This window comes from Amia ocellicauda, chromosome 3, assembly GCF_036373705.1.
Source record: "Amia ocellicauda isolate fAmiCal2 chromosome 3, fAmiCal2.hap1, whole genome shotgun sequence".
Lineage (NCBI taxonomy): Eukaryota > Metazoa > Chordata > Actinopteri > Amiiformes > Amiidae > Amia > Amia ocellicauda.
This window is the reverse complement of record NC_089852.1, coordinates 29,429,923-29,454,603: the sequence shown is the minus strand read 5'-3', so window position 1 is coordinate 29,454,603 and position 24,681 is coordinate 29,429,923. Positions and strand designations below refer to the sequence as shown.

General features: G+C 42.5%; 2 protein-coding genes across 5 annotated transcripts in view; one reads left to right on the top strand and one right to left on the bottom strand.

Moving 5' to 3' along the window:
* The window catches only part of cdk12 (cyclin dependent kinase 12), a 33,261-nt gene extending 14,476 nt beyond the window's left edge, over nucleotides 1-18,785 (top strand). The window contains exons 2-14 of one of the 2 annotated variants that reach the window (XM_066698934.1): nucleotides 869-1,609; nucleotides 1,815-1,991; nucleotides 3,428-3,567; nucleotides 4,510-4,680; nucleotides 5,589-5,778; nucleotides 6,473-6,529; nucleotides 7,434-7,535; nucleotides 8,792-8,869; nucleotides 8,995-9,111; nucleotides 9,626-9,757; nucleotides 9,971-10,197; nucleotides 12,848-13,312; nucleotides 16,170-18,785. In XM_066698934.1, the coding sequence (XP_066555031.1) occupies nucleotides 869-1,609; nucleotides 1,815-1,991; nucleotides 3,428-3,567; nucleotides 4,510-4,680; nucleotides 5,589-5,778; nucleotides 6,473-6,529; nucleotides 7,434-7,535; nucleotides 8,792-8,869; nucleotides 8,995-9,111; nucleotides 9,626-9,757; nucleotides 9,971-10,197; nucleotides 12,848-13,312; nucleotides 16,170-16,867 (3,295 nt within the window). In that variant the 3' untranslated portion in view covers nucleotides 16,868-18,785. The remainder of the gene's footprint in view (nucleotides 1-868; nucleotides 1,610-1,814; nucleotides 1,992-3,427; nucleotides 3,568-4,509; nucleotides 4,681-5,588; nucleotides 5,779-6,472; nucleotides 6,530-7,433; nucleotides 7,536-8,791; nucleotides 8,870-8,994; nucleotides 9,112-9,625; nucleotides 9,758-9,970; nucleotides 10,198-12,847; nucleotides 13,313-16,169) is intronic. The other variant, XM_066698935.1, reaches the window with a different exon arrangement.
* A 2,825-nt stretch (nucleotides 18,786-21,610) lies between these two features.
* Nucleotides 21,611-24,094, bottom strand: LOC136746438 (M-phase-specific PLK1-interacting protein). Of its 3 annotated transcripts, none has more exons than XR_010816398.1 (2): nucleotides 23,744-24,094; nucleotides 21,611-22,564 (listed from the first exon to the last, which is right to left on the bottom strand). XR_010816398.1 is itself a non-coding variant. In XM_066698931.1 (2 exons), exons 1-2 carry the CDS (start codon nucleotides 23,274-23,276, stop codon nucleotides 22,313-22,315), a joined length of 606 nt encoding a protein of 201 aa, XP_066555028.1. In that variant the 5' UTR covers nucleotides 23,277-23,735; the 3' UTR covers nucleotides 21,611-22,312. The 3 variants fall into 3 exon arrangements, 2 of the variants coding, with proteins under 2 accessions (XP_066555028.1, XP_066555029.1); XM_066698931.1 differs by lacking the exon at nucleotides 23,744-24,094 and adding an exon at nucleotides 22,923-23,735; XM_066698932.1 differs by lacking the exon at nucleotides 23,744-24,094 and adding an exon at nucleotides 22,923-23,735 and having other exon boundaries at nucleotides 21,611-22,561.
* Nucleotides 24,095-24,681: the final 587 nt, after the last annotated feature.

The window sequence follows — 24,681 nt, the reverse complement described above, 5'->3', positions numbered from 1 at the left end:
ACAGTGCCTCCTAAACAACAGGTCTGTTCTTCTAGTACTTACTGTCATAGGAAGTCGATTGTTAGTTTTATCAAAGCACAATTCACTTCCTTCTGTAAATGCTATAGCATTACTGTCATTTATATTGTAGGAAACATTCGTATTTATTCTTTGTTTCATTTGATATAGGCCTGACCTGTTTCCTCAAACCAAAACAGCTTTCATGTAGTTATTTCTTTCTGAACATGCTTTCATACTGTTTAAATCAGGACAGCTTTTAAAGACAGGTTGGCAGGGCATTTACATGCATACCGTAAGCAAGATATTCTTAAGATGTGTAGTAACGGGAAGATATTTAGACGGCTACTTTAGCACTTTGCCTACACACCTGGATTACTTAGAATCTGTTTTTATGGGATTTGTAGGGAAAAACAAAATTCAAACAGGATTTTTACAATCTTCTCTGACTTAATAATGGATTATTTGCAGCACTTAAGAAAATGCAGAATAACATTGATTTAGAGGTTTAAAGCTTGATTAATTAACTTCCCTGTTGTAGGGCCTCAGTGCTTTGAGAGAGGGTAGGGTTTTTTCTTTACAAGAAATTGACATGATGCAGAGATTAACACTATACATTGCCAGCTGTATCATAGATTTTGTTGCTGAATACTAGTTTTTCATTCCCTGAAAAGCACAAAAGTATGTTTACTTGATCATAGTAAAGAAGCCCCAGATGTTTGCATCACAGTCCTGCAAAATGGGTTGTATGTTGTAACTGTCCTTCAGTTCTTTGATTGCACTTTTCCACTGAGTTTTTGATAAAGTGCCATTCACCGGTTTAAATTAGTCTCTTCCCTCTGCCTGAAACAATTTCTCCTTCTCTCTCCAGGCGCTCTGCTCGTTCCCGGAGCCGCTCCCCGGTGGCCTTCTCCTCCTCTTCCTCCCGGCGCTCTTCCTCTCGCTCGCGCAGTAAGAAGCACTTGGCAGGGGCCCACAGCAGCCGGCCCCCCAGCCTCTCCCCCTCCTCATCCCGCTTCCCCCTCAACTCCAGCCTCGGAGCCGAGCTCAGCCGCCGCAAGAAGGAGCGCCAGGCTGCCGCCGCCGCCGCCCGTGGCTCCTCGCCGGCCCCGGCCCCCCCGGCCCCCCGGCGAGCAGCCCCCAGCCGCCCCCCCCGACCCGAGCCTGAGCCAGAGCCACCAGCCGTGCCTGAGAAGGAGACGGCGTCTGAAGAGCCACCTACCCTTGAGAGACATCCCCCTCCCCTGCCACCACCCCCAGCCACTCCCCCTGTCCAAGATGACACCCCACGGGAGGATAAGAGCACCCCACCTCCCCTGCCACCCTTCACCTCCCCTCCACCCCCACTCCCTCCATCCCAGACCCCGCCTCTGCCCCCGCTGCCTCCCTCCCCCGTCGTTCTGCAACAACCACCCCCTCCCCTGCCTGAGGGCCAGCCTGCCCTTGTCCCCCCCACCACCTCCTCCTACAGTACCTCCACATCGCAGCCCAAATCCCCAGCTGTGCCCCCCACCCGCAGCCCGGCTCGTCAACCGCCCCCACCCATCAAGACCTCCACACTGCCCCCCCTCCCTCTGCCGCCAATCCTGCTGGGAGACAGCAGTCAGGACAGGTGAGCCGAACGACAGACTTGCACTGATGCATTCACTCGCAGCGGTGTTCACAAACTGAATGAACCTGCTAGATGAATAGAAAGGATAATAGTGTGGGATTTTAACTGTTATAACGTGCTTCTGGAAAACTGCAGTAGAATTTTGTCATTGGAAATATCAATAGGCATTGAGTAATAGTTATTCTGTTATCTTGCTCTTGCTCAGTCCAAAGGAGACCCCTCCTCACCGCTCCCAAAAGAAGGAGAAGGAGGTTCGGTCTCGGCCTCTGCTGAGTGACCTGCCGCTGCCCCCCACCCTGCCTGGGGGAGACCCCTCCCCTCCACAGTCGCCTGTCCACAAGACCGCCCCACCACCACAGCCTACCTTCAAGAAGAGACCAAAGTGAGTACTCTTGGGCCTAGAATGTGGAATACACATTACTGCAGATTTACATTGTCAATCATGTGAAAAGATTATACGATATGAACAAGAATATTATCTTAGTATTGGAGTTACGATATTCCACTAATATTCCATATATTAGAGACAGATTAGCTAATTTTAAGAAACAGTGCTGTGCAATGCTGGAGACTGCAAGTGTCTATTTGTCTATGTATTTAGTCTTTTAATACTGTAACATATTTACTTAGAGCAAAAGCACGTGTTGGCTATAAAAACAAATGTGAAATTTGAAATTATTCCAGCTGATGTTCCATTATTTCCACAATTTCTAAGATTCCCAGTTTGAAACTGGTTTCAGATTCTTAATTTCCCTTTTATTAACTTTTAATGCAGATTTTCATTTCCACTATTTTTGAATATATTTGAGATAATGATTTAAGCTTTACCTTTTGTCCATTGGAATTTTAATTGCTTGCAACATGGGATAAGGTCATAACAGCACAAGAAATGGAAAGGTGGCAAAATAAATGATAAACAAATAGCTCAGATGAATGATGGCAAAGAATATATGTAATTTTTCCTTTTGAAATGTTTGACAGGGACGGTGATTACTTAATTATTTTTATTTCTTGGCAGACGCCCTTATCCAGGGCGACTTACAACATAAGTGCAATACGAAGTGCCATAAATGAATGCCATAAAAACAAAGTGCAAAATTACAGAATTTTTCCATCTTCACCTTTTCATGTAGTGAAACTAAGAAAACGTCTTAAATTAAAATGACCAAAAACATTTCAAATGTTCCTTCATCACGTGTGGAGTGGGTGTTTTTTCTTTTTCTTTTTCATAAGCAATAAAACATTTATATTTTGAAAATGTAGTTAAGGTGAACCTTATCCCTAAACACATTTGTGTGATTACACTGTTAATGCTACCTGAAATGAAATAATTTGGTCCCTTTAGAATCCAGTACATGGTAATCCTTTGCAAACTCATAAAAATGCAATTGTTAATTCATTTATACAACTGGGATTATTACATTTTATGTGACAACTGTATTAAAGCAATATTTTCTACTTTTTGAGGGGAACTGCAGAGATGGCTTTTATGGATTTAGAATTCGCATGAGGCATGGAATCTCAACTTAACAATTTTCTAAAATAGTTCCTATTTAAGTGATTCAAACTATTTTTAAAGGAGAAATTCAAAAATTATAAAGTGAATATGGGATTAAAATTTGAAATATTTCAAAATGCCAAGGAAATGCATAATTCCCTCAAATATGACAAATCCACACAGTATGCATAATACAGGTCACTTAAATCTACTAATACACCAAGGTTACATACAACACATTTGCTTCAGTGCTCTTCAGTAGCTTGGGTTTCGGCCCTGCCAGGCATTGAGACCTCATTTGACTTGTTTCTGCTGGACAGGTTTTGCTGCCCACGTTATGGAGAGAGGAAGCAGACACAGAGCGACTGGGGGAAGCGCTGTGTTGACAAGTTTGATATTATTGGCATCATTGGAGAAGGCACTTACGGACAGGTGTACAAAGCCAAGGACAAAGACACGGGTAAGAGAAGCCGACGCGTGAAAGGGTCTTCAGGTGGTGTTGATGGCTGGGATACTGACGGAGAAGAGAGACGAGGAATGAACCACAAAATTAGAGACGGGGGTTGCGGGGGGTACATACAACTCCAGAAACCTGGACAGGATTAACCCTTTAAACTCCAAATGTAAAACCTAATTTATCAAGTCTTCATATTCCACGATTAACAAATGTTATAATGACAGATGTAATAGAAGGGCTGTCGCAACACAGCTAGGCTCAAACTGCACAAAGCCTCATCGATCAAACAAGTCCTGTTGATTTACGATGTTCCTTCCCCAAAATATTCTAACTAGCAGGCTACAAACAAAACATGGAGTTATGGGAACCAGAGTGTGAAGGGTTAAGGGCACAGATGAGGATGTCAAAGAAATGGAGGGTGGCATGTCAAGAATAAAAGTGAAATGGAGGGATGAATGGAAGGATAATGCAGGGAGAGTGGAATTGGGTAAATGAGTGTGTGAAAGAATGAGAGAGATGGAGAGAATGTGTGCATGTGCTACCTTCCCCAAAATTGGAAACTTTAATATAGTACTCCATTTCCTATGCAGATATCTTCAGTCTGAGGAGAGCTGTATTGTAAAATTAACATGTAATTGAGCATAAACACCCCATTTTTCCCCCCGTATAACATAGTTTTTTGGCACTCATGAGCAGATAAGTGATCTATATCAGTGCAATATAGAAGATAAAAGTATTTTCATTTTAAGACATTAGTGATCTCTGCATTTAGTTGGCTGTTCACTGTGTAATTGCTGGCATCTTTACGCAGCCTCTTTAAAATTGTCCCGTTTGCCTTTGAACATCACCCTGGGTTTATGAGCAGGTCGCCTAAACCTAGTCTCAGGACTGCAGTGACTTGTGTGTGTACAGGCAGTAAGAGTCTGTCCCCCCCCCCCCCCCCAGGTGAGCTGGTCGCTCTCAAGAAGGTGCGTCTGGACAATGAGAAGGAGGGCTTCCCAATCACGGCCATCCGAGAAATCAAGATCCTGCGGCAGCTCAACCACCGCAGTGTCGTAAACATGAAGGAAATTGTCACGGACAAGCAAGACGCTGTGGACTTCAAGAAGGACAAAGGTGTGTGCTGTGGCTCCTGTCCGGCCATCTATCTGTTAATTAATTGGCAGATGCTTTAACTAACAGTCCCAGGCATGCAGGCCAGGCTTTGCTTGGTGTCACAATATTAGGGCAATGGTTTAAAAAATGTAGTCAAATTGTAAAGGTTATTATTGCTGTTTTGCATCTCGACAATTAAATGTAGAATTGCACAGAAAATCTGGAATTGGGTGAGGCTTCTGTGAAGGTTGTATGAATTGTCTATGGGATACACAGTGCTCTAATTTGCATGCTTTTGTTTTATCAGTGAAACCAAATCTTTCAGAATTTATAAAACTATTAATTCACAAATGTACATCTAGCAGCAGATAAATGTTATTTATTAGCATACGCTCTTATCCAGGTAATGTAATGAATTTGTGGCGGTGATGTCTGTACTCTGTCAAAACTCTCACAGAATCTGTGACGTTTTTAATTAAATTTAGGCATTTGGGAAATCTGGGCATTTCCAGTTCTGTGTCCCAAAGGCCTTTCCCAGACATTAAGGGAAAACAGGAAATCATCCACACACCTTTCCTTAAGACCAAGACTAGGGGCATTCATTATTTAGTACAGTAATAGCTCTACATATTTTCAGTTAAAGAAAAATAGATTTTGTTAATTCAAAAGTCAGAAAATCTCAATGGGCATCTCTTGAATCCACAATAGGGGTTTATTTTAGCTCTGTTTAAGTCGGCTTGTTTCCCTTAATAGAAACAGGCTATACTAAAGATTTAACGCTTCCAACACATTCTGATGCTTGAAATCAAACCAAATAAGTAATGTTAGTTTAAAGCAAATTATTTATTTACTGTGCTGCTTAAAATAATTACTTGATAGTGGTTGAGATGCATGAAATTCAAGTAACCTCATCCCTTACCTGTACACAGGTGCATTCTACCTGGTATTTGAGTACATGGACCATGACTTGATGGGGCTGCTGGAGTCGGGTTTGGTGCAGTTCTCTCAGGAGCACATCAAGAGCTTCATGAGGCAGCTGATGGAGGGCCTGGACTACTGCCACAAGAAGAACTTCCTGCACAGAGATATCAAGTGCTCCAATATCCTGCTCAATAACAGGTACAGGGTGTTACCTGTCTGTCACAGGGCCAAAAGCACAGCTTGTTCTACAGAGCTGCTTGGCCGTGACATTGTGTTTCACTGGGTCTGTGTGTCTTGGTGGTTTCTGACTTCGGGCTAGACTACAAACTAAACGGGAACAATGTACACAGAGACATAATGTGCTGAGGTATCCTGCTCATGGACTAGACACAATAATGTATTGCTGCGTTTACACTGAGCTTAGGACCATGTAAACACTTCAGGCTGGCTTCGAGAACTCCTAAAAGCCTATACATATATAACTAAATATTTCAGTCCCTCTGCATTGAATTACTTGCATTTCATTTCACGGGTGTAATGTTTTGGAATTGCAAGGTACCACTAGTGTTCTACTGTAGTGCACAGTAGAAGTGTTTAATTAGTGTACTTATTACTACAGTGTAATAATAATGACGACGATGATTGTTAAGTACATAATTGGAAAACACTTGTTTCTGCCACACTGTGTATGGTATTAAACATCGCAATAGTGCTTGTACCAAAAACAACAGCAGCAGTCAAGTGATTCAAAATATCCTCTTATGGAGAATTTGTCTCAACAGTAATGTTCAGTGAAATTAGGTTTGTTTGTTTAGGGGGGCTTATCTGAGTGGTGGGGTATTACTGATGGCTGCCATGTACTTCCTAATGAGTCTCTCCCTGTCGGTCACAGTGGGCAGATCAAGCTGGCGGACTTCGGTTTGGCTCGACTATACAACTCGGAGGAGAGGTGAGGCACCATAACTCTCCATGTCATTCCTATAATTCACCTTAAGTTTGCTCTTGTATTTATTATGTAACCACAAAGTGAATCATTTTAAAATCTAAGCTTTCGACCTTTGAGATTTTAAACCCGTTGTGTGTGATGTCAGTGGTGCTTACGTAATGTGAACAGGAGTGTGGTGTCACTGACGTTGGGTGAACACAAGATGCCTTGTCTGCTATTTAGACAACCAATTTTTCAGAAAATAGTTTTTCAGAGATATACATCTCTGTATTTACATGACAACCCAGTTAAACTTCATTTTTATCAAATTTCATACAAGGAGATAGTTGTTTCTGAAAAACGTGAGTACCTGTTCACACAGTAAGCAATTTCTGCATGGTACATTATGTTAATTTAATGTTAATTATGTTATTTGTTTTCTTTACTGTGTACATATTCCATTAGCTTGTTCTCTCCTGTACTCCAAAGCAAATACTGAACTGCACAAACCGGAGCAGTGTTAAAAACTCAGATGTACCTTGATACAGTGCTTTTGAGAGTTAGACTTCAGCATCCACTGAATTGTTTTAATGGAATTGATTCCATGAATGTGAAGTGGCAAAAGCTCTGGGTCATGTGGTTAATACTGCCTCATAATTTACTGTCACCAGAACTGAGGCTGGGGTATTTACATTGGATATTTGTTGTGAAATACTGTTTGCAGTCATCAGCATCCAAAAAAACCTTCTTGACAGTGCAAAGGGAGTCCGGTGTTGGAGTTGCTGCATGCAAATGTGATTTACCACAATACAGAAGATTGCAGTAACTTCAGCCTTTTCACTGCAGCATTGGTGTAGTGAGTATGTGAGAGAGTGATAACCCTTTTAGCCTGTCTGTCTGATGTCCATCTGTGTGCTGCCTCCCCCAGCCGGCCGTACACTAACAAGGTGATCACGCTGTGGTACCGCCCCCCCGAGCTGCTGCTGGGCGAGGAACGCTACACCCCCGCCATTGATGTGTGGAGTTGCGGGTGAGTCACCATGGCAAGCACCATGCCCTGCCACACTGCACAGCACGTGTGCACACTGCCTTACAGTTCACACGCAGCCCTGCCGATTGACAAGCCACCTCACAATGTGTGTACCACCCAATACTCCGCACAAACACAACAGCGTGTGGAAGACTTTTACCTCTGATTCAGATGAATCACACAGGAGTCTGGTGGGATGACTGGACCAGTCCAGTTGTGGTGGGATCTTGGTGCATGCAATAGCTTTAGTGTTTAACAGAGCTAAGTGTATTGGGTGCATACTTCAGAGGTCACACACTGGGCTACACTAATATGATCTGGCTCAATTCAGACACCATGGGCTTATCTTGACCCTTTCCCACGTGCACAGATGCTTCCCTGGCTCAGCAATTACTTGCACAAAATATTGTAGCTCATGTAACCGCATTATGTTTTGTATTCACAGCCATCTCAGCCTTGTGTGTCCTGCATTTAAGTTAAAGCTGTAGTTTATGTTTGGACAGCATTACGTATGTAGTGAGTAAGGTACTTTACCTTGAATGCTCCAGTAAATGCCCAGCTACTGGAGCACATGGAACAAAGCCAGGTTGTCTGTACAGAAACGAACAAATTTAAACAAAAGCAAAAAAAAAAAAAAAACATTCTTGTCTTCTCTATTTATCTGTCCTTGGAGGTGAGCTTCTCAATCAGTTCCTGGGCTGGTAAATGTAATAAATGTGATATCTTGTAACAGTTGTAAAGGGTGTCTGCTAAGAAATAGAGTAATAATAGTTTCTCTAAAGGTTTGTGAATTAAAATTAAAAAAGGATAGGTGTGAAAATTGTTTTTCAAAGCTTTTTTCCAGCCAGTGATATCTGATATAGCATAATAGGTGACAGCTTGCGAAGTGGATGCAGGGATTTATAGCCAAGGCAGTGGCAGCTTGAGATCGCATGCACTGCTGCACTGCTGGTTTCAGTGGAGCTCTTGCTCCCACACAGAGGAGAGCAGGCTGCACTGTCTGCGCATGTCCACACGCTGTCGCTCTCACACTGGGTTATTGAAGCTGTGCTCTGCTGCTGTAAGGAGGCAGCCTTACTGTTACTGTTCTTTATTTTTACTGGAAATCTGCCTATAGGAACTTGGCTATTATATTTCATGCCTCAATAGAAGTTTTAAGGACATCAAGCTCTTTTTTGTAATATAACTATTATTTTTACTTCAGTTTCTCTCTTTTGAATTTCTCTCTGTATTTGACCGTGTGTACTTCTGTGCAGGTGTATCCTGGGAGAGCTCTTTACAAAGAAGCCCATTTTCCAGGCCAATCAGGAGCTGGCTCAGCTAGAGCTCATCAGGTAACAGCGCCCCTACTGGCAAACACTGACTTGGCATGTTTAAAAACTGTTACAGTGGTCAGACGCATGTTGCTGTTATAACGTAAGTGTAAAGGTTGTGCCTGACCTTTCTGCTCTCTCCTCAGCCGGCTCTGTGGCAGCCCCTGCCCTGCAGTGTGGCCCGATGTCATCAAGCTGCCCTATTTCAACACCATGAAACCCAAAAAGCAGTATCGCCGGCGCCTGCGTGAGGAATTTGCATTGTATGTATAACCGCCGTCTGTCTGTCTGTGGGGGACTCTGACCTCTGTCCTCAGCTCCACTGTCTCTCAGAGGAGTCTGGGTTATACGTATACCCACACTGTCAGCTCTGTCTGAGAGGGTGCACATGCATCCAAGTTGTCACGAGTTCAGACGTACACATGCCCTGCTTTGTCTGTCTCCATCAAAGGCACTGCGTTATCCTCATCACTCATCCTGACAGGACTGTGAATAATGCATAAGGGCAACCAGTGTGTTTCAAAGGAGTTTATTATATCAGCATTCAAACTGCATGCACTGCTCAGCAGGTCTGTGTATGTAAGAGTATTGTGCTTTGTTCTCTTGCCCAGCGCCCCATGTTGTTTTTGCATTTCTCGACTCTGTACTGGATCTTGTACAGAATGACGGAACACCTGGCTGTGAGCGGTTTACATTCAAGCAATCCCATGGTTGAGGGTTGTGTCTGTCCCTCAGTGTGTCCGTCTCATCGTCGTGTCCTTCCCTCTCTGCCCTCAGTCTCCCAGCACCAGCACTGGACCTGCTAGAGCGCATGCTGACCCTTGACCCGGCCCGCCGCTGCACAGCCGAGCAGGCCCTGCAGAGTGACTTCCTGAATGATGTGGAGCCCAGCAAGATGGCCCCCCCAGAGTGAGTATCGTGCACACCTCACAGTGCTGGACAGAAAACGTATGAGGGGGTGGGCGTCATAGATATGTAATTTATATAACGCTCATAGAAAAGCCTATCGCATAACCTTTCTATTTCCTTGTTAAAAAAATATATATTTATTAATTTCATTAATTCGGAAAATGTGCTGCACTTCCTCTCGCCTCTAACCAAGTCTTTCTTTTTCGATACCAGTCTCCCTCACTGGCAGGACTGCCATGAGCTCTGGAGTAAGAAACGCCGGCGCCAGCGGCAGAGTGGGATGCCCGAAGATGTGCCTGTCCCTAAAGTGCCCCGTAAGGACCTTGCTGTAGCCGTTGGCAGTGAGAACAGCCGCCCCCCGATCAGCCCTGCTGGTGTGCCCCCACCACCCCCGCCCAGCCATCCAAACCCTGCTGGGATCTCTGCTGCCGAGCTTGCAGGTCAGAGCTCCGTCTGTCCCCGTCAGCCCCCATAGTTCAAATGAAAAACCAGGACATATTCAGATTAGTTATATTCTAATTTACAAACAAACAATTCAATTTTTTTCCAGCCACGGACAATAAACTAATATCTGGTTGCTGTTTTCTATGTTCTCCAGTCGATTATATAAACTGAATAATTAACTACACACCTACAATACAAATATAATGATATGAACAATCATTTCATAGGTTAGTTAACACAGCTTTACAAACAACTCTAATCAAAAACTGTTTGGAATAATACTCTATCTTTCTGTGTCTCTTTTGAGGATGATCACACCTGATCATACATAGCTTTAAGGGTTCTATTTGTGGTGATTTACTTTTCATTATACAAACATTGTGCACACCTTAGGGAATCACTTTCAATATCTAATTACCTTTATTTTAACCAAGAAGTATGATTCAGAATGTTCCTATAATACTTAGTTTAATTTAGTATTTCTAATATGTTACAGTAAATAGTAATTTATTTTGGTTTTGGCGTTATATGCATGTCTGCTTGTGTTATAATTGTTCTCAATACAGAGTTTGGTTGCTGCTGTTACCACAGTATTGCTGCTGTTTTAAAATCTACAAAATATTTGATTTCACTTTTAAACATTAACAATACATATCCCCATTCACCCCAGGGCAAGCAGTAGTTACATTAATTGTGAAATGTATTTTATTACCAAGGGTCTCCAAATTTTGGCTGCCAGTGGTGACGGATACATTTCCATATTCTTTACATTCCAAGGTTCCCACCAGACAATTGTCTGGCACGGTGGTCTCAGATTTGTTGACTGGGGAAGTGGTGGAGGGGTGTAGCCATAGTGAACGAAATCAAGGGAGCAAGAGCTTGCCAGGCGGCACCGATTTGTGGCTGGGCTCGTCACCTGGTCTGAATATAGCTGCAGGAAACCCAGCATTCACAGTCCTATCTAGCCTACAAATTAATTCACAAGAAAAGATTCACTTAGTCGTTTTTATTTTTGTTTTATATATGGGAACAAACTCCACACTGGCAACCGTTTTTCAAGACGAATTACAATGTGAGCAATCACTCGTTTCTGTGGGGAAGTTATAGGTTGAGGGTTTTGAATGAAATAGTGTCAAGACTCGAGAGTACTACATCAATAACATCACTTTGGAAATGATTTTACATAAACAAAAGGCACAATTTCTACTCTCAACTTCTAAAGATTGTGGTAATTGAAAGTGTTTTTATATCAGCTATCTGTCAGTGTTGCCCTTTAAGGATTCCTTGCATTGCAGCTTTTATTCCTTTTTAACCACAGAAATCAAACCTGTGGAATTTAATATTACCTTTCACAACAGAATGATGATGTTGTCACAGAAAGATATCTCCATTAAAATGCAGAGAGCGATTTCACTTGTGTAGTTATATTGACAGAATGGTATGATTCAATGACGTGCTGAACTAGAAAGAGATTTTGTCTTTGATTCTTTTCCACTTGTCAGATCACTGGCAGAACTCCCTCTGTGTTTTAAATCAGAATTTGTTAATATAGAGTTGCATGACTATGCATCAAATATAGACATAACCCTAGTTTTTGCATTCAACTAGTTGTATGGGATGATCATTTATTTTATGTGATGTTTGTGACGTGGCTAAAAAGGTCTTCAAAGATTTTGCTGCAGGTGTTTGGAGCATAATTCCTAGGCTAACCTGTTTTGGGATTTGTGGCTCCATCTGTAAGCACCTTTTTATTATTCTGCAGAATGCTGCAATTCCCATACTAATTTGAATAATTTGCAATGGCTGCTTAAATGTTGCTGTGAAGGGTGAGGACAGAGGGTGTGGTGTGTGACATTAGTTTTCCATTTCTCTGGAAATGCATTAAACAAACCCTGAGCAGAATTGGTTTCCTTACAATTGACATATGCTTTATGTAGTTTTGCTGCACTGGCCCAGTGTCTTGTATTTGACTCCCCAAACTCCCCATGCCTTAACTAAATATAAGCATGACAGCCCTATAATCCTGTAGATGTATACAGTATTTTAATGTAACACACATACGCATATTAAGTAATATAACTACAAAGCCCTTATGTATTAAAATTAGCATTTCCATAAAAGTTGAATTGTCCAGTTTACCCATAGCTTCTCTTGCATGACTGTCTGCATCAGGCTGTTAATTGCGCACAAGGCCAGGTTAGCATGTACTGTTTTCTTAGCGTTGACTCAGTTTGATCTGAAGCTGCTCATGTTAATATGACAGGTCTCTGTATGATGTATGTTATTTACTCGCTGATATTTGTGAATTTCATAAACATGAGACGGACAGACTGTTCAAAGCTTTTTTTCCCCTTCCATTTCTAATTGTCAATGTATAACTTAAGAAAAACAAGCGAGCTAAAAAGACTGTGTGGTCAGTGGTCTTGTTTAGTGCACACATCAAACTCCTATAAAGCCTGTAGCCCCACTGACAGCACAGCCTGGGAGAGAGCAGGAGCGGGAGTGAGGAAGTGAGAGGTAAGAGCACACACAATGGTGGGATTTGTCTTGTTGTTCACTGTGACACTGCAAAGCGGCCTGTGTGTGTGGTATACGTGTATACCGGTGTGGTGGTGTGATCTGACCCTTGTGTGTTGTCCTCTGCAGGTCTCGGCGAGGCCACCGAGCAGCTCAATCAGAGTGAGATGGCTGTGTTGCTGAACCTGCTGCAGAGACAGACAGATCTAAGTTTGCCCCAGATGGCCCAGCTGCTCAATGTCTCCTCCAACCCTGAGACGCAGCAACAGCTGGAGGCCCTCACCCAGTCTCTGTCTGCGCTCACAGAGGCCTCGAACCAGCAGAGGGAGCACCACAAGCAGCGCCAACAAGAGGAGGAGGAGCAGGACAAAGGGGGGGAGCCTACGGCCAGCGCCCAGCCTGTCTCCACCCATCCGGAGCCCCCGGAACCAGCACCAGTGGCAGACCTGCCCGTCAGTCAAGAAGACCTGCCCAACCTGCTGGCCCTGCTGCTGGGCCAGCTCATCAAACCCCAGGAAGGGGCGGAGCAAGCAGACGAGAGTAACGGGGTCCAGTCAGAGGAGCCGCTCTCAAACAGCGCCAACGACCGCAAGGGCAAGTCTGTGTTCAGTCTCTAGGGGCACGACACACTGGGGCTCTGCTAGTCTGCAGGGCTGGGGGTGGGGGGAAAACCTCAGAAAGCTCTCTGCCAACCATTAGCTGTTCATGATGATGAATAGAAATCCTTCTCATCATTTTTTGTATATTTTTTCAGTTTCTTTTCAAACCAAAACGTTGTTGTTGTTTTTTTGTAATGGTGTATTTTTTTGTTTTGATTTGTTACTCTGGACTAGGTTGTCAGTGTGCTGCTAGCTGCACTCTTTAAACTTCCCCCAGTGGAGAACTCAGACTGTACAGATTGTAGAAGCCTCCCATGTATAAAATGAGTCCCACATTCGTGATCTATAAGTTACTACACAAGGCTGCTTCAGCACATCTCTTCACTGTATGGGAACACACTGAGTCTCTGTACTATACTTCTGTACACTCTGCTTTCAGTGATGTAAATATAGTCAAGGAAATATCATAAAAGGATAATGATAAGGTCATAACATGCACCTCTCACAAACTGCTGAAACTTCAGTTTCTGTCACTCTACAGGGATACTGTTGGCAATCTTTTTCCATAAAACATTGCTTTTAAAAAACATTTTGTAATGTCAGCTTTTATGAAGAAAGTATAATAAATTATAAATCCAAATAAATGTTTTGAACCTTAGATTTCACATGCATGTCTTCATTTTTTTACATTTCACATACTCACAATAAACTGCTGTATAATATCAGTCAAAATAAGGTAAGAATTTCACATTATTTTCCTTTAAATATTACATATACCATATTTTGAACTTCTAAGTTGTCATGGTTCACTGAGGGTTTAATTCTGCAATGTATTTATAGTTATGAAACCAGACTTACTTTCAGGGCTGTATCCAGATGCACCAAATGTTTACAATTATTTTCCCTTTTTCTTAAAATGAAAGGGATACCCTGTCTTCATATAAGGAATATGCATAATATGATTATGCTACAGAGCATAATCTGAGAAATTCAGACAGCATTACTAGGGTCTCAATTTAATCGAATGTGCAATTTAAGGGGTGACCTATGAAACCTACTAGATTGTCTCTGCAACAAAGTTGGCTTACCCATGCACTCGGACCCTTTGCTTTACCAATCAAAAATGGCATGTGCGTTTCAGTTCCCCGGAACAGAGTTGGAAGATGACTCTTTGCATAATTCTGCAGAGACTAAGGATAAATACAGCACCTGACATCCATAACAGACAGTTTAATCATTGATGCCAAAGAATAAAATAAATCGACTGCTGCAGACCTCAATCCTCAAACCTCGAACAACACTTCCATCCTTTCTGTAGTCCCATTTGTCTGTCAGGTCCAATTTTCACTCAATTGTTTCCCATGATGCAGTGACCACTAACTGCTCCCTAAAGCTATTGGAGGAAGACTGCTGTACATTTGATTAATTGCCAACATTCAGAAAAACATTTCAAAAGTTAACATTTAATTAGATGTCTGTGAAAACAAGCCAGTGACTAAAGATTATAGATTTTAGTTTTTACTAAAATAAATACACACTTCATAAACTTCAGTAGTTTTCTTTTCCAAAATTCACATACCCTGTCCTACCTTAGAGTCCTATGTGTGGGGATTTACTTAATTATTGTAAGTTAATATAAGTTTGTACAGGTAGTATTATTCCATATTCCAAGGCTAGTGCAGGTACTACAGAAATATTAAAATGTATATGTGAATGTAAAATACTAGTGTGTTGTATTACACTGTAAACTTAATTCCTGTTTTTTCAGTTCATTTTGCTGTGTGTAATACTCTTTGGAGGTTGTCCAGTGGACTAGCAGAGGACTCGGTAATAGTCCTGTTGATCAATCACATTTGTCCATACAACGGCCACACAATGTAAAAATCATGTGACTTCGGCCCTGTTGTCAATTACTGCAGTAAAATGTGAAGCTTGTTGTATGGTTGTGTGATGTGAGGGGTTCAGTATGTGATTGGGTGCATCACAACAGGCAATGTTTCAGTACTGCCCCTGAAATGCATGTTCTGCATGATGTGGGGCAGTAGAGCCATTTGCCACCCATCTTAATTTCCCTGAGTTTCTGAGCAAATATGTCTGCTAGGCTGCAACCAGAGGGCAGAGAGACATTCCTTGTATTTTTGATATGGAGTAGTTTACTAATAGTTTTATTTTTTAACTTTGTTGACCTTAGGGAGATGGCAGAAGTGGCCATTTTGGAGGATGCCAATGACATCAGCTTCTGTACACACAGACCCCGTAACACAATCAGCAGAGCTATAGCTTTGCTTGGAGATGTGATTTAGCTTACAGTGGCAAAAATGCAGGCCCACAAGTTTCTGAATAGCCACCGGTTTTCCATTTTCACAGCAGGCCAAGGAAACACTCCCTGATTTCGAACCTAATCACTTTTGGCAGAATTCACCCAATTGTACACTCCCCCTTTGGGGAATTGTGGTCACAGGTGGCTATGAATCACATTTGAGCCAGCATTGTCTAGACTATAGGGCTCATCCTGCTTTCCCAGTGCATGCTTTTACTAGTTGAGCCACTCGGGAGCCCCAGGAAGTAACTTACCTTTGAGACCAGAGTCCGATTAGTCCAATTTGGAGAGTAAGCAAAGCATAGCAGAAGAGTCCTGTTCAGATGTCCCATCCAGGACATCTTGGGTTTCTTTTTTCACTATTCTCTGTTAGAATGTTTAAGGTTATGGAAAGACTCCTCAAATAAATGCATGGTGGTGAATGTAAAAAACTAAACGTGCAGATGTATTCTCCTTACTTCCTGTTACAGGGCAATCGGTGTGATGCTAAGCGCTTCTGGTTTCTGACCCTTCTTCTGTTTTGCTCCCTCAGACGGTGTAGGCAGCCGGCGGAAGGCTGTGGGTTTGAGCCAGGGATCACTGTCCCTTGAGAAAAGACCACCCTCTCCCCCTGGCCCCCCACCAGGAGCCCCTTCAGCTCCCAGCGAGGGTGACCCAGAGTTTCCAGCTCCACAGGACATCAATCCTGCTGTGGCTGCAGCCCTCCTGCAGCTCATCTCTCAGCAGGAGGTGGAGCCTGGCATGGGGAGGGAGGAGCCTGGGCAGAGGAGGTCAGGGCCAAGACCAGACCTGGGGCAAGAGAAGGTGGGGCCAAGAGGAGACACCCGGGAGGAGGAGCCAACTTGGAGGGTAGATCCACAACACAACCGGAAGATTGAAGCATCCAGAGGAGCAGAGCCTCAGCAACATGTCTCGGTGCGATCTTCTAGCCACCAGAGGGCAGCAACATCCTCAGTGGGGATCGCCTCCCGGACTCAGTCTACAGACTCCCCAAAGTCTCCTCATACCAGGCCCCGTGCCGGCTCCCAGTCCCTCCCCCCAAGTGCTGCCTCCACAGAGTTCCCTGGGGACCAGGACTTGCGCTTCGCACGTGGGGCTCCTGTCGAACCAGGGGCCCCTGGGTTCCAGGGAGCTTCTGGGTGGAGCCACAGCAGTAAGAGCTACCGGGGAAATGGCCGGCCCCAGACCCAACCGCCAGGTGGCAGCAAAGGGAAGGGTGTTCCTTACTGACCCTGCCATGACCACTCACTATGGGAACAGGGCCCCTGCCAGAGGCCACACTGAATAGAGGGCGGAGGGACTCGCAGAGAGCATAGGTTGGCCATGCTAGCTCCCCAAGTAGTAAGGGTCACGAGCTGCAAGTCCTGGGCCTCAGAATACCCTCTCTAGCTGAGAGAGTGTTCGATCACACACCTCCTCTGGGGTAAGGGGTGCCAGAGATTTAGATTCTTCTTTTTCATATTTTTTTTTTTTTTTTTTCCATTCTTTCTCTCCTTTGTCTACTAAGCTGGAAGGAAGAGGGGTTGATACAAGTGTGTGACTGTCATTGAAATCCCAGGCATGTCGCTCGCACAGAGCAGCGAGTCCTGTGTCCTATTCGTCCTCAGTCACAGCCTGGCAACACAGCTGTTTGATGAGGGACACCGCTCAGCTCCCTCGCTGTCCACACAGACCAGTTCCCACTGACCCTCATTAGACATTGCTTCTGAAATCCCTTGAGCCATACTATTAGACCTGATTTCTGATTGTTTAAAAGGGTTGAAGTAATACTGGTAATGTAAAAATAGAGGGAATGTGTGTGATTGGGCTGTGGGCTGGAATTAGCAATTGCAGCATTTTTTTTTTTTTTTTTCTTTCCTTCAGAAGTCAGATGTGGGAGTCTGTGGGAGGGGATTGTGGGCTGCAAAATATTCTTGTTTTCGGGTGAGGGGTAAATTTCTGAGAGGATGCAGAAATTGCTGACCGGTTAGCAGCTGATGCTCAACTTTGACCCAGATGGACCTCAAGTCCGAACCATGTGCCTCCTTCACCTTAATCTTTTGACCCCTGAGTGACCTTTTCCATGGGAAATCAGAATTGGGAGTCAGTGGCTGAATGGTTAAGCATCATTTCGTTTGTTATTCTTTTATTCTTTCTTTTCTATCTCCCGACCACAACAGTGCTGGTAAATTACATAGGAATGGTTTAATGGAAGCAAAGACTGTTTGATCTTGATTGATACAGTACCAACCCCTGGTGTTTCTGTGTGGGACTGCCGGCCTCGTCAGGCACACATTCCTGTGGAGCTGAGCTGATGTGTTTGCACTCTGCCACCTCCCCCCTGGTCTGTCTCATCTCTGCCTGCTCTGTCTCTGTAAACTATAAGCCCTCTTCCCTCATAGTAATCTGTTGCACTTCGTTTGGTGGTTACCATACCTTTAAGGAGTAAAATAATGGTCAGATATCCACTTTGGGCAGACATACATACATACATGCATACACACACTTCCTCACCACTGTCAGCTACCTGTAATTTTGACATGTCCACAATACTGTAAAAAGGTCCTGATAAAAACAGGTTCCGTTATACACACAGTTTGCAACCCTCATCCCTGCTGCTGCTTCCCCCTACCCATTACACAACACCATAGGCTGGTGTGAAATCAGACCGGCACAGTCATATGATTTGATTAAGTCGCAGACAAACGCAGATACTTTAATTTAGTTACCAAAAAATGAACCTCTTTAATTGTGTAAAAGAAAGGCACACCGCCAGTGTACTTGTGTTACAGAGACGCGTAGTGTGCAAAGATTTGGAACCTGGTGTTAAGCCTGTAAGAATGAATTAGAGTGACAGACGCCCAAACTGGGGCGCACACTCTGTGATACTGTGATGGGACAGCGTGTCATCCCTCCCCCTCGCTCTGACCCCTGCTTTCTGGCTCCCAACTGAAACCTACAGCAGAATACCACTTGAGTTTGGTTGCATTATTTTGTAATTTAAAAATTAAAAGGAAAAAAAAAAAGCTTGAAGTAAATTGTTCTAGTTCCTTCAGCTTTGAGGGGGGTAAATAAAATATTTGGGTTGTACCTCTGTCTGTACAGATATTTTGTAATATATACAATGTTTTCTTTTTTCAGTTTATTAAAGGAAATCTGAAGGCTGGAATGGCTTGTGTCTTATGAGTTGTCCTTTACTGGGATTGGGGGGTGTAAGGAAGCTGGAGGGAGCACTTGTGGTGTTGAGAGAGGGCAATGTCCAAAACCGCTCCCGACTACCCTAACTGTCTGACTGACAAATCCACGTTAACCACTAGATTTCCTTATTATTATTATTATTATTGAGATCATGTATCTGTAACCAAGTAGGAATTTACCTTATGACTTTCACCAAAATTCTGTTCATGTATATTATTTTGCAGTTAAAAAGGTGTTAGGAGACCTTTGTTGGTTAAAACTGGCAATTGTCAGCCTAAGAAAGTAACTCCCTTTCCTCAGCAGAAGCACTGTCGATATGGCTAAAGGCAAAAACATAATCGCAGATGCTAGAGGGCTAGGGTTGTTTGGGCTTCTCTTGTGTAAAATCAGAGACCACATCCAACCATGTACAAACACACACAAAAAGTACCTGAAAACATGTTACACAATCTTATTGTAAACCTGCCTGAAGCATACAATGTTTAAATTTTATTTACATTTAATTAAATCTCTCTTCCAAACTTGTAAATGGATACTCAATGTTGTGTTTTTAGGATGTTTATACATTATTGACTATGGGATATAATCACAGGAGAAACCCTGGAGGTGAAGTTTTCAGCGGCTGTACAGTGCAGTCATGACTGTTTATTATTCTTTAACAATTGAGTTCCAAAATGTGATAAGGTCAGCACGCTTCCTAATAGTGTTTCTATAGTGTATGAGTAAGATGTGTACTTTTCCTGTTCAATTAAGCAACTTTTAAACCTTAAAACAAATGTACTTTGCAATGTCAAAAGCTGTCTCAGGGTTTCTGGAGGTGTTGTCATAACTCTTGAATAGTGGAAAAACAACAAGAACAGAATTTGTCTCACAACTCAAGTCATTATCAAGCCCAGACTGTTAGCTTTTCATGGCCTTACTTCTTGATGGTAACTATAGTTTCTGTAGACAATGAAGTGTTGCTGTGTCCTTGGCTGTAGGAAAAACAGTAAGGTTATAAACATTATTTTTTCTTATTTCCACCAACAGAAGCTGAATGCGCAGTGGAGATTTTGGCCTGGTAAACAATCCCACATTCCAGAGTGATCTGCAGCGTTTGCATTGATTCCAGTGCATTCCAACATTTGCATCACTTAAATCTTTCCAGTCACCTCGCCCAGTCTCTGTTAACACAGCACAGTAATGTATGTTAGTGTGAGATTTTGGAATGGAATTTCTAAATTGTAGAATTTTGTATTGCAGTACAATCTGTATTCTATACAAAGCATTTTTTGCATTTTATTTATTGGCTATCTAATGCTGTTTGTGATGCACAAGACCTTTTAATTTAGAATTTAAAAAAATGCTTTACAGCTTTAGTCTGAATGTGTATATTGTATGTATGTATGTATGTATGTATGTATTCTCAACTTTACATTTACATGCACTACAATGGAAATAGTGCTCAACAGCCAAGTGAAGTTGAAATAGTCTTTCCAAAATATAAAAAGGGTGGATGTACTGTAGGAAAAAAGCATCAACTTTCAGTGAGATATTTGAGTCATTTGATAAGATCTTAAACTGATATCTAGCACAAGATGTGTTGGGTGTCCAGGTAGTTTCACAGAACTTGATTAGCACTAGCTTGGACTGCTCTACCTAAAACAACATTGGGTAGTCCAAGACTAGAGCTAATGTGGCATTCATGCTGCTTTTTCTCTAACCATTTTAGTGAAAGGAACTGATGCTTGCCTGTACAGTACCTGAACTATAGATATGTTAACTCTCGGGACCTGAGATGTGCCCATCTTATACAATTTGTATTTAAATACAATCCCTTTTAAAGTGATATTTTGACACTATCTAGGTGTGAGCTGAAGGGGCTATGAGAGATATTGAGATTTAATTAATTTTAGCAAACACTTTCAAAGATTTATTTGTGAAAGTAATAACATCAATATATTGTGGCAGAAGACATGATTTCATATTCCAAACTTTTTTACATAAAGTATAAATAACATCTAAAAAATATACAGTTCTCCATCTATGCCATGGAAGACCTGCAAAACATTTCAGTGACACTTCAATAGAAAAGGATATGCTATACTTTTGCTTTATCTATACCTGTGCCTACAATTAGACAGAATTTTAGGGAATGTCTATTGTTACTTAATGTATACAGGTGTTTTGACTTATAATGTACTTGCCTAGATTATTTATGTTAAACTTCATATAATGCACAATTTTGACTTTTTTATTATGTACATTTTAAATGGTTTTCAAAAATATTTTCTACTTTTAATGAAGCTGCTTTAAATATTTGTTCATATAAATACCTCAGATGACTGTATTGGCTATGAATTGGTCTTGTTTACAGTATCTGTAATCACACTAAAATTAAAGGAGTAACTGCATTCTAAACTATTTTTTTTACTAGTTATTTTGACTGTTCATAGACTACTTACTATATATTAACATAAATACAATATAAATTTGCTTCTCCACTTTTTACTGCCTTTGCTCACATTTCTTTGCCACAGTCCTGTAATCAGCTGTCGGTGCGTATTAGACCACACAGTATCTTACCACTTCTCGTTACCGCTTTAAGATGCCATTTAAGTCGCCTTGGAAATTCACTTTGGTCTCTGCCAAGTAATTTGACACCTTTTTATTTCCAGTACCTTATAGTTGTTTTCATTGGTCCTCTCACAATTAGGAGGGAAATTCCTGTACTTTTTTCATATTTGGTCTGTACAAAATATAATTGCTGTGATTCAGACATATCAGCTGCGTATTTATTATACCATTGCTTAGGACTTTGTTCAACGTAACTCATGTTTAATAAGCATTTTGAAGTGGTATAACAAGGAATACAGAATACAATAAAGGATCAATAAAAATGTATACATTTACTGTACAAGATATCAAAAATAAATGGATGAATATGTAGAAATAAAACTCAAAACAAATGTGCCTTTGACCTGCTCTGCATCTTGTTTACAGTGGTTAGCTGATCGGTTGTAGATTGTGATCAGGACACGGTGGCTCTTCACATGATGTGCCAGTTTGGACACAGAGTCCGTTTTATCAACTTAAAATATTTTTGTTGTCCAAAATTGCTCTTTTGGCACAATGTGCTGCTTAAAACCATAAAACATGTCAATATACTATACATTAAAACGGATTCTGATGTTGACTCCTGTTACCCCTGATCATCAAAACTGGGGGGCAAGGAGGGCAAACAGAAAAAATGATGAATTTGAAAAACAATTCAGCTTCTGTAGTCCTCACAGTTCTGTTCTGCTCAAAAGTTTGTTAGCACTCGTACAATCAGCAAGTTGTCTGGTATACAAGCTGTAAATACTATTGCGTGTTTTGAAACATTGTTGTGGTGTTGCCCACTTGCCAGGAATGCTGGGTGCTGTGAGGCCACAGCCAGGTAGGCCTGTAACACAGTACAATCACAAGACCCAACAATAGGACCATGGGATTCAGATCTTGTTTGACACTCCAGCAGGCCTATCTGAAGGTCTGCCTCAGGGGTTGCCTCTCTGTGTGGTTCTGCTGGGAACTCTGGGGACGGGGCAGGCAGTGGGCATTGGGTCTCATGGAGGTCTGGTGATTCTCCACACTGTGTATCACGGGTTGCAGTCCCATCCAGGGGTCTTCACTCATGGAGGGCTTGTAGAAATGCCCATGTCCTGACTTGGAACCATAGTTTGTCCGAGTCCCCTGCGAGAGGGGAGAGGGAGACTGTCTAGGAAATTCCTGCTGAGAGAGAGAAGTCATGGTCACACATTAAAGTAGCACTTCCCCAGCTAAGTCTACTGGGAGAACAACATTTCCACATAATGTTTGATTAGTTATTTGAGCTATGACATTGGATTACTTTAATATATTTCTGGTCTCTGTGCATTAATGATCTCTAATTATCTGGCAGAGGGCACACTATGGTGATCTTTGGATGAAAGAAGGCAAGTCATTGTGTTTTTTAAAACGTAACCTACTGAACTTGAATAGTGTGCCTGTATGAGTGGTATACTATACATGATGATGAGCATAATTTGCCATATTACATGTTTTACAAACCGTCCTCAATTGAAAATATATTTGCTATTAAGCATCTTACGTGGCAATCTCCCTGGCTCATGGCGCTGTACTGCGACTTTCTGTGCTGGTCCGCTCTCCAGTTTTGAGGTGACTGTAAGGGGGACCTCATGTTTGGTACCCGCCGATTGTAGTGACTGTCATAGGGGCTACTCCAACCCCCGTTGCTGCCTCTAGGCGCCCCGGCTTGGGGACTATGCCTAGCGGTAGCGGGACTAGAGTGGCTCAGTGGCGGACAGCGCGGCCACGACCTGCGGCCCGGGGGCACCACTGCCCATGCCGCCCGCGGGTCGGGGCTGAAGCGCGGCCCCTGTGGGTAGCCATGAGGCCCCCCGCGGGAAGGGACCCGGGTTACTGATGGAAACTGTGGTCGCATCTTTTTGGTAGCCTATAATCTGTGAAAAAATATATACATTCCTGACGTTTAAATAATATACACTAAAGTAAAATGCATTATTCCCAAAGCTTTATAGGTATCTCTGTAGGCGGCCGCTGCGCAACACTTACTATAACTATTACTAACAGACTCCCAGTGCGCTGGTTTCCACACACAAGCGAAACCACACCGGTTTAAAACAGACATCCCATATAACCAGACTCCCTGTACACCAGCATGACTGCAGTGATTTACATGTGTCGTCTACATGGCACATCAGCAAATTGCGAATATCAACAAGAAATTAAACAAATTCACCCGGGACAAAACAACAGTCGTCATCAGCAATCGTACCATTTCAAAATACGTGTTTTACCATGTTTTACAGTTATCACCCGAGTGGGTCCGGATCTTACGCATGCTAACATTTCCTGCAGATGAAAACCTAAAAACAGATGATGTCGTACCTGCGGCTGTCGGACGGGAGTGTCTCTGTGCGTGCCGGGGCTGCGGGCTGCGGGCTGCGGGCTGCGGGCAGCGCCTGGGTTATGGAGCCGCAGCCCGGCCCCCGGCTGGGGAGGAGCCGCGCCGCACACTCACACTGTGCCAGTAGAGACAGACACATGGGCTGGGGTGTAAATGTCTGTTAATGTGCATTACAAAGAGGTGAAGCCCACACCCAGTACGAAACTCCCGGCTATTGTTGTCCACTCCGTGTGTGACGTCTTGTGAGAGGATTAAAATGTTTCCAATCAATGCGGATTTCATCTTTTGAAACGACTGATCAAATTAAACTCTTTCGTTCGACGCGCTTTCATTTATTGTTGCAAACCGCGTTAAAGCTGTGTATCAAAACGCGGCGTGTTACAGGTGTGTCACTTGCTAATTTTCTCAAACGTTTTGGTTTGGTCTTGTTCCCCTTTTGTTTTCACAAGCAAGAAGTGGGTTTTATTACAATAGTCGGGAATTTACAGAATGATTTACTGAAGGTCACACAGAGATATGCGGTCACAGCTCAAACGGGGTCTTGTTAATAAATAAGTTAAGAAAAGTTGTATTTTACTGTTTCTATTACCAGACTCGGAAACTAAATTAGTTATTTACTGTGTGTGTTTTTTTAGCAGTTGTCTTTAATACCTACATTGGTTTTCAGTTAATAGATATTTGTTCACATAGTTACAAGATAGATCAGATTTAGTTTGATGAAGATACATTATGGTAAAGAGGTAGGCCTACTACAATAAATAGAAATAAGTATTACTGACTTGGTTAAATAATATTTAAAAAGATCAGCCACTAAGTGTGCTGAGTACTGACAATATTTCTGTTTCATTGTAATAATAATAATAATATTCCACAAGACAATGTACATGGGTTATAAATGCGACAATATAGTGCTTTGTAA

Excerpts from the sequence above, each read along its gene's own strand:
- LOC136746438 (XM_066698931.1), bottom strand. The coding sequence starts at position 23,276 with ATGCGACCACAGTTTCCATCAGTAACCCGGGTCCCTTCCCGCGGGGGG. Across the intron at positions 22,565-22,922 it reads TGAGCCAGGGAGATTGCCAC|CAGGAATTTCCTAGACAGTC; the intron begins GTAAGATGCTTA and ends TCTCTCTCTCAG.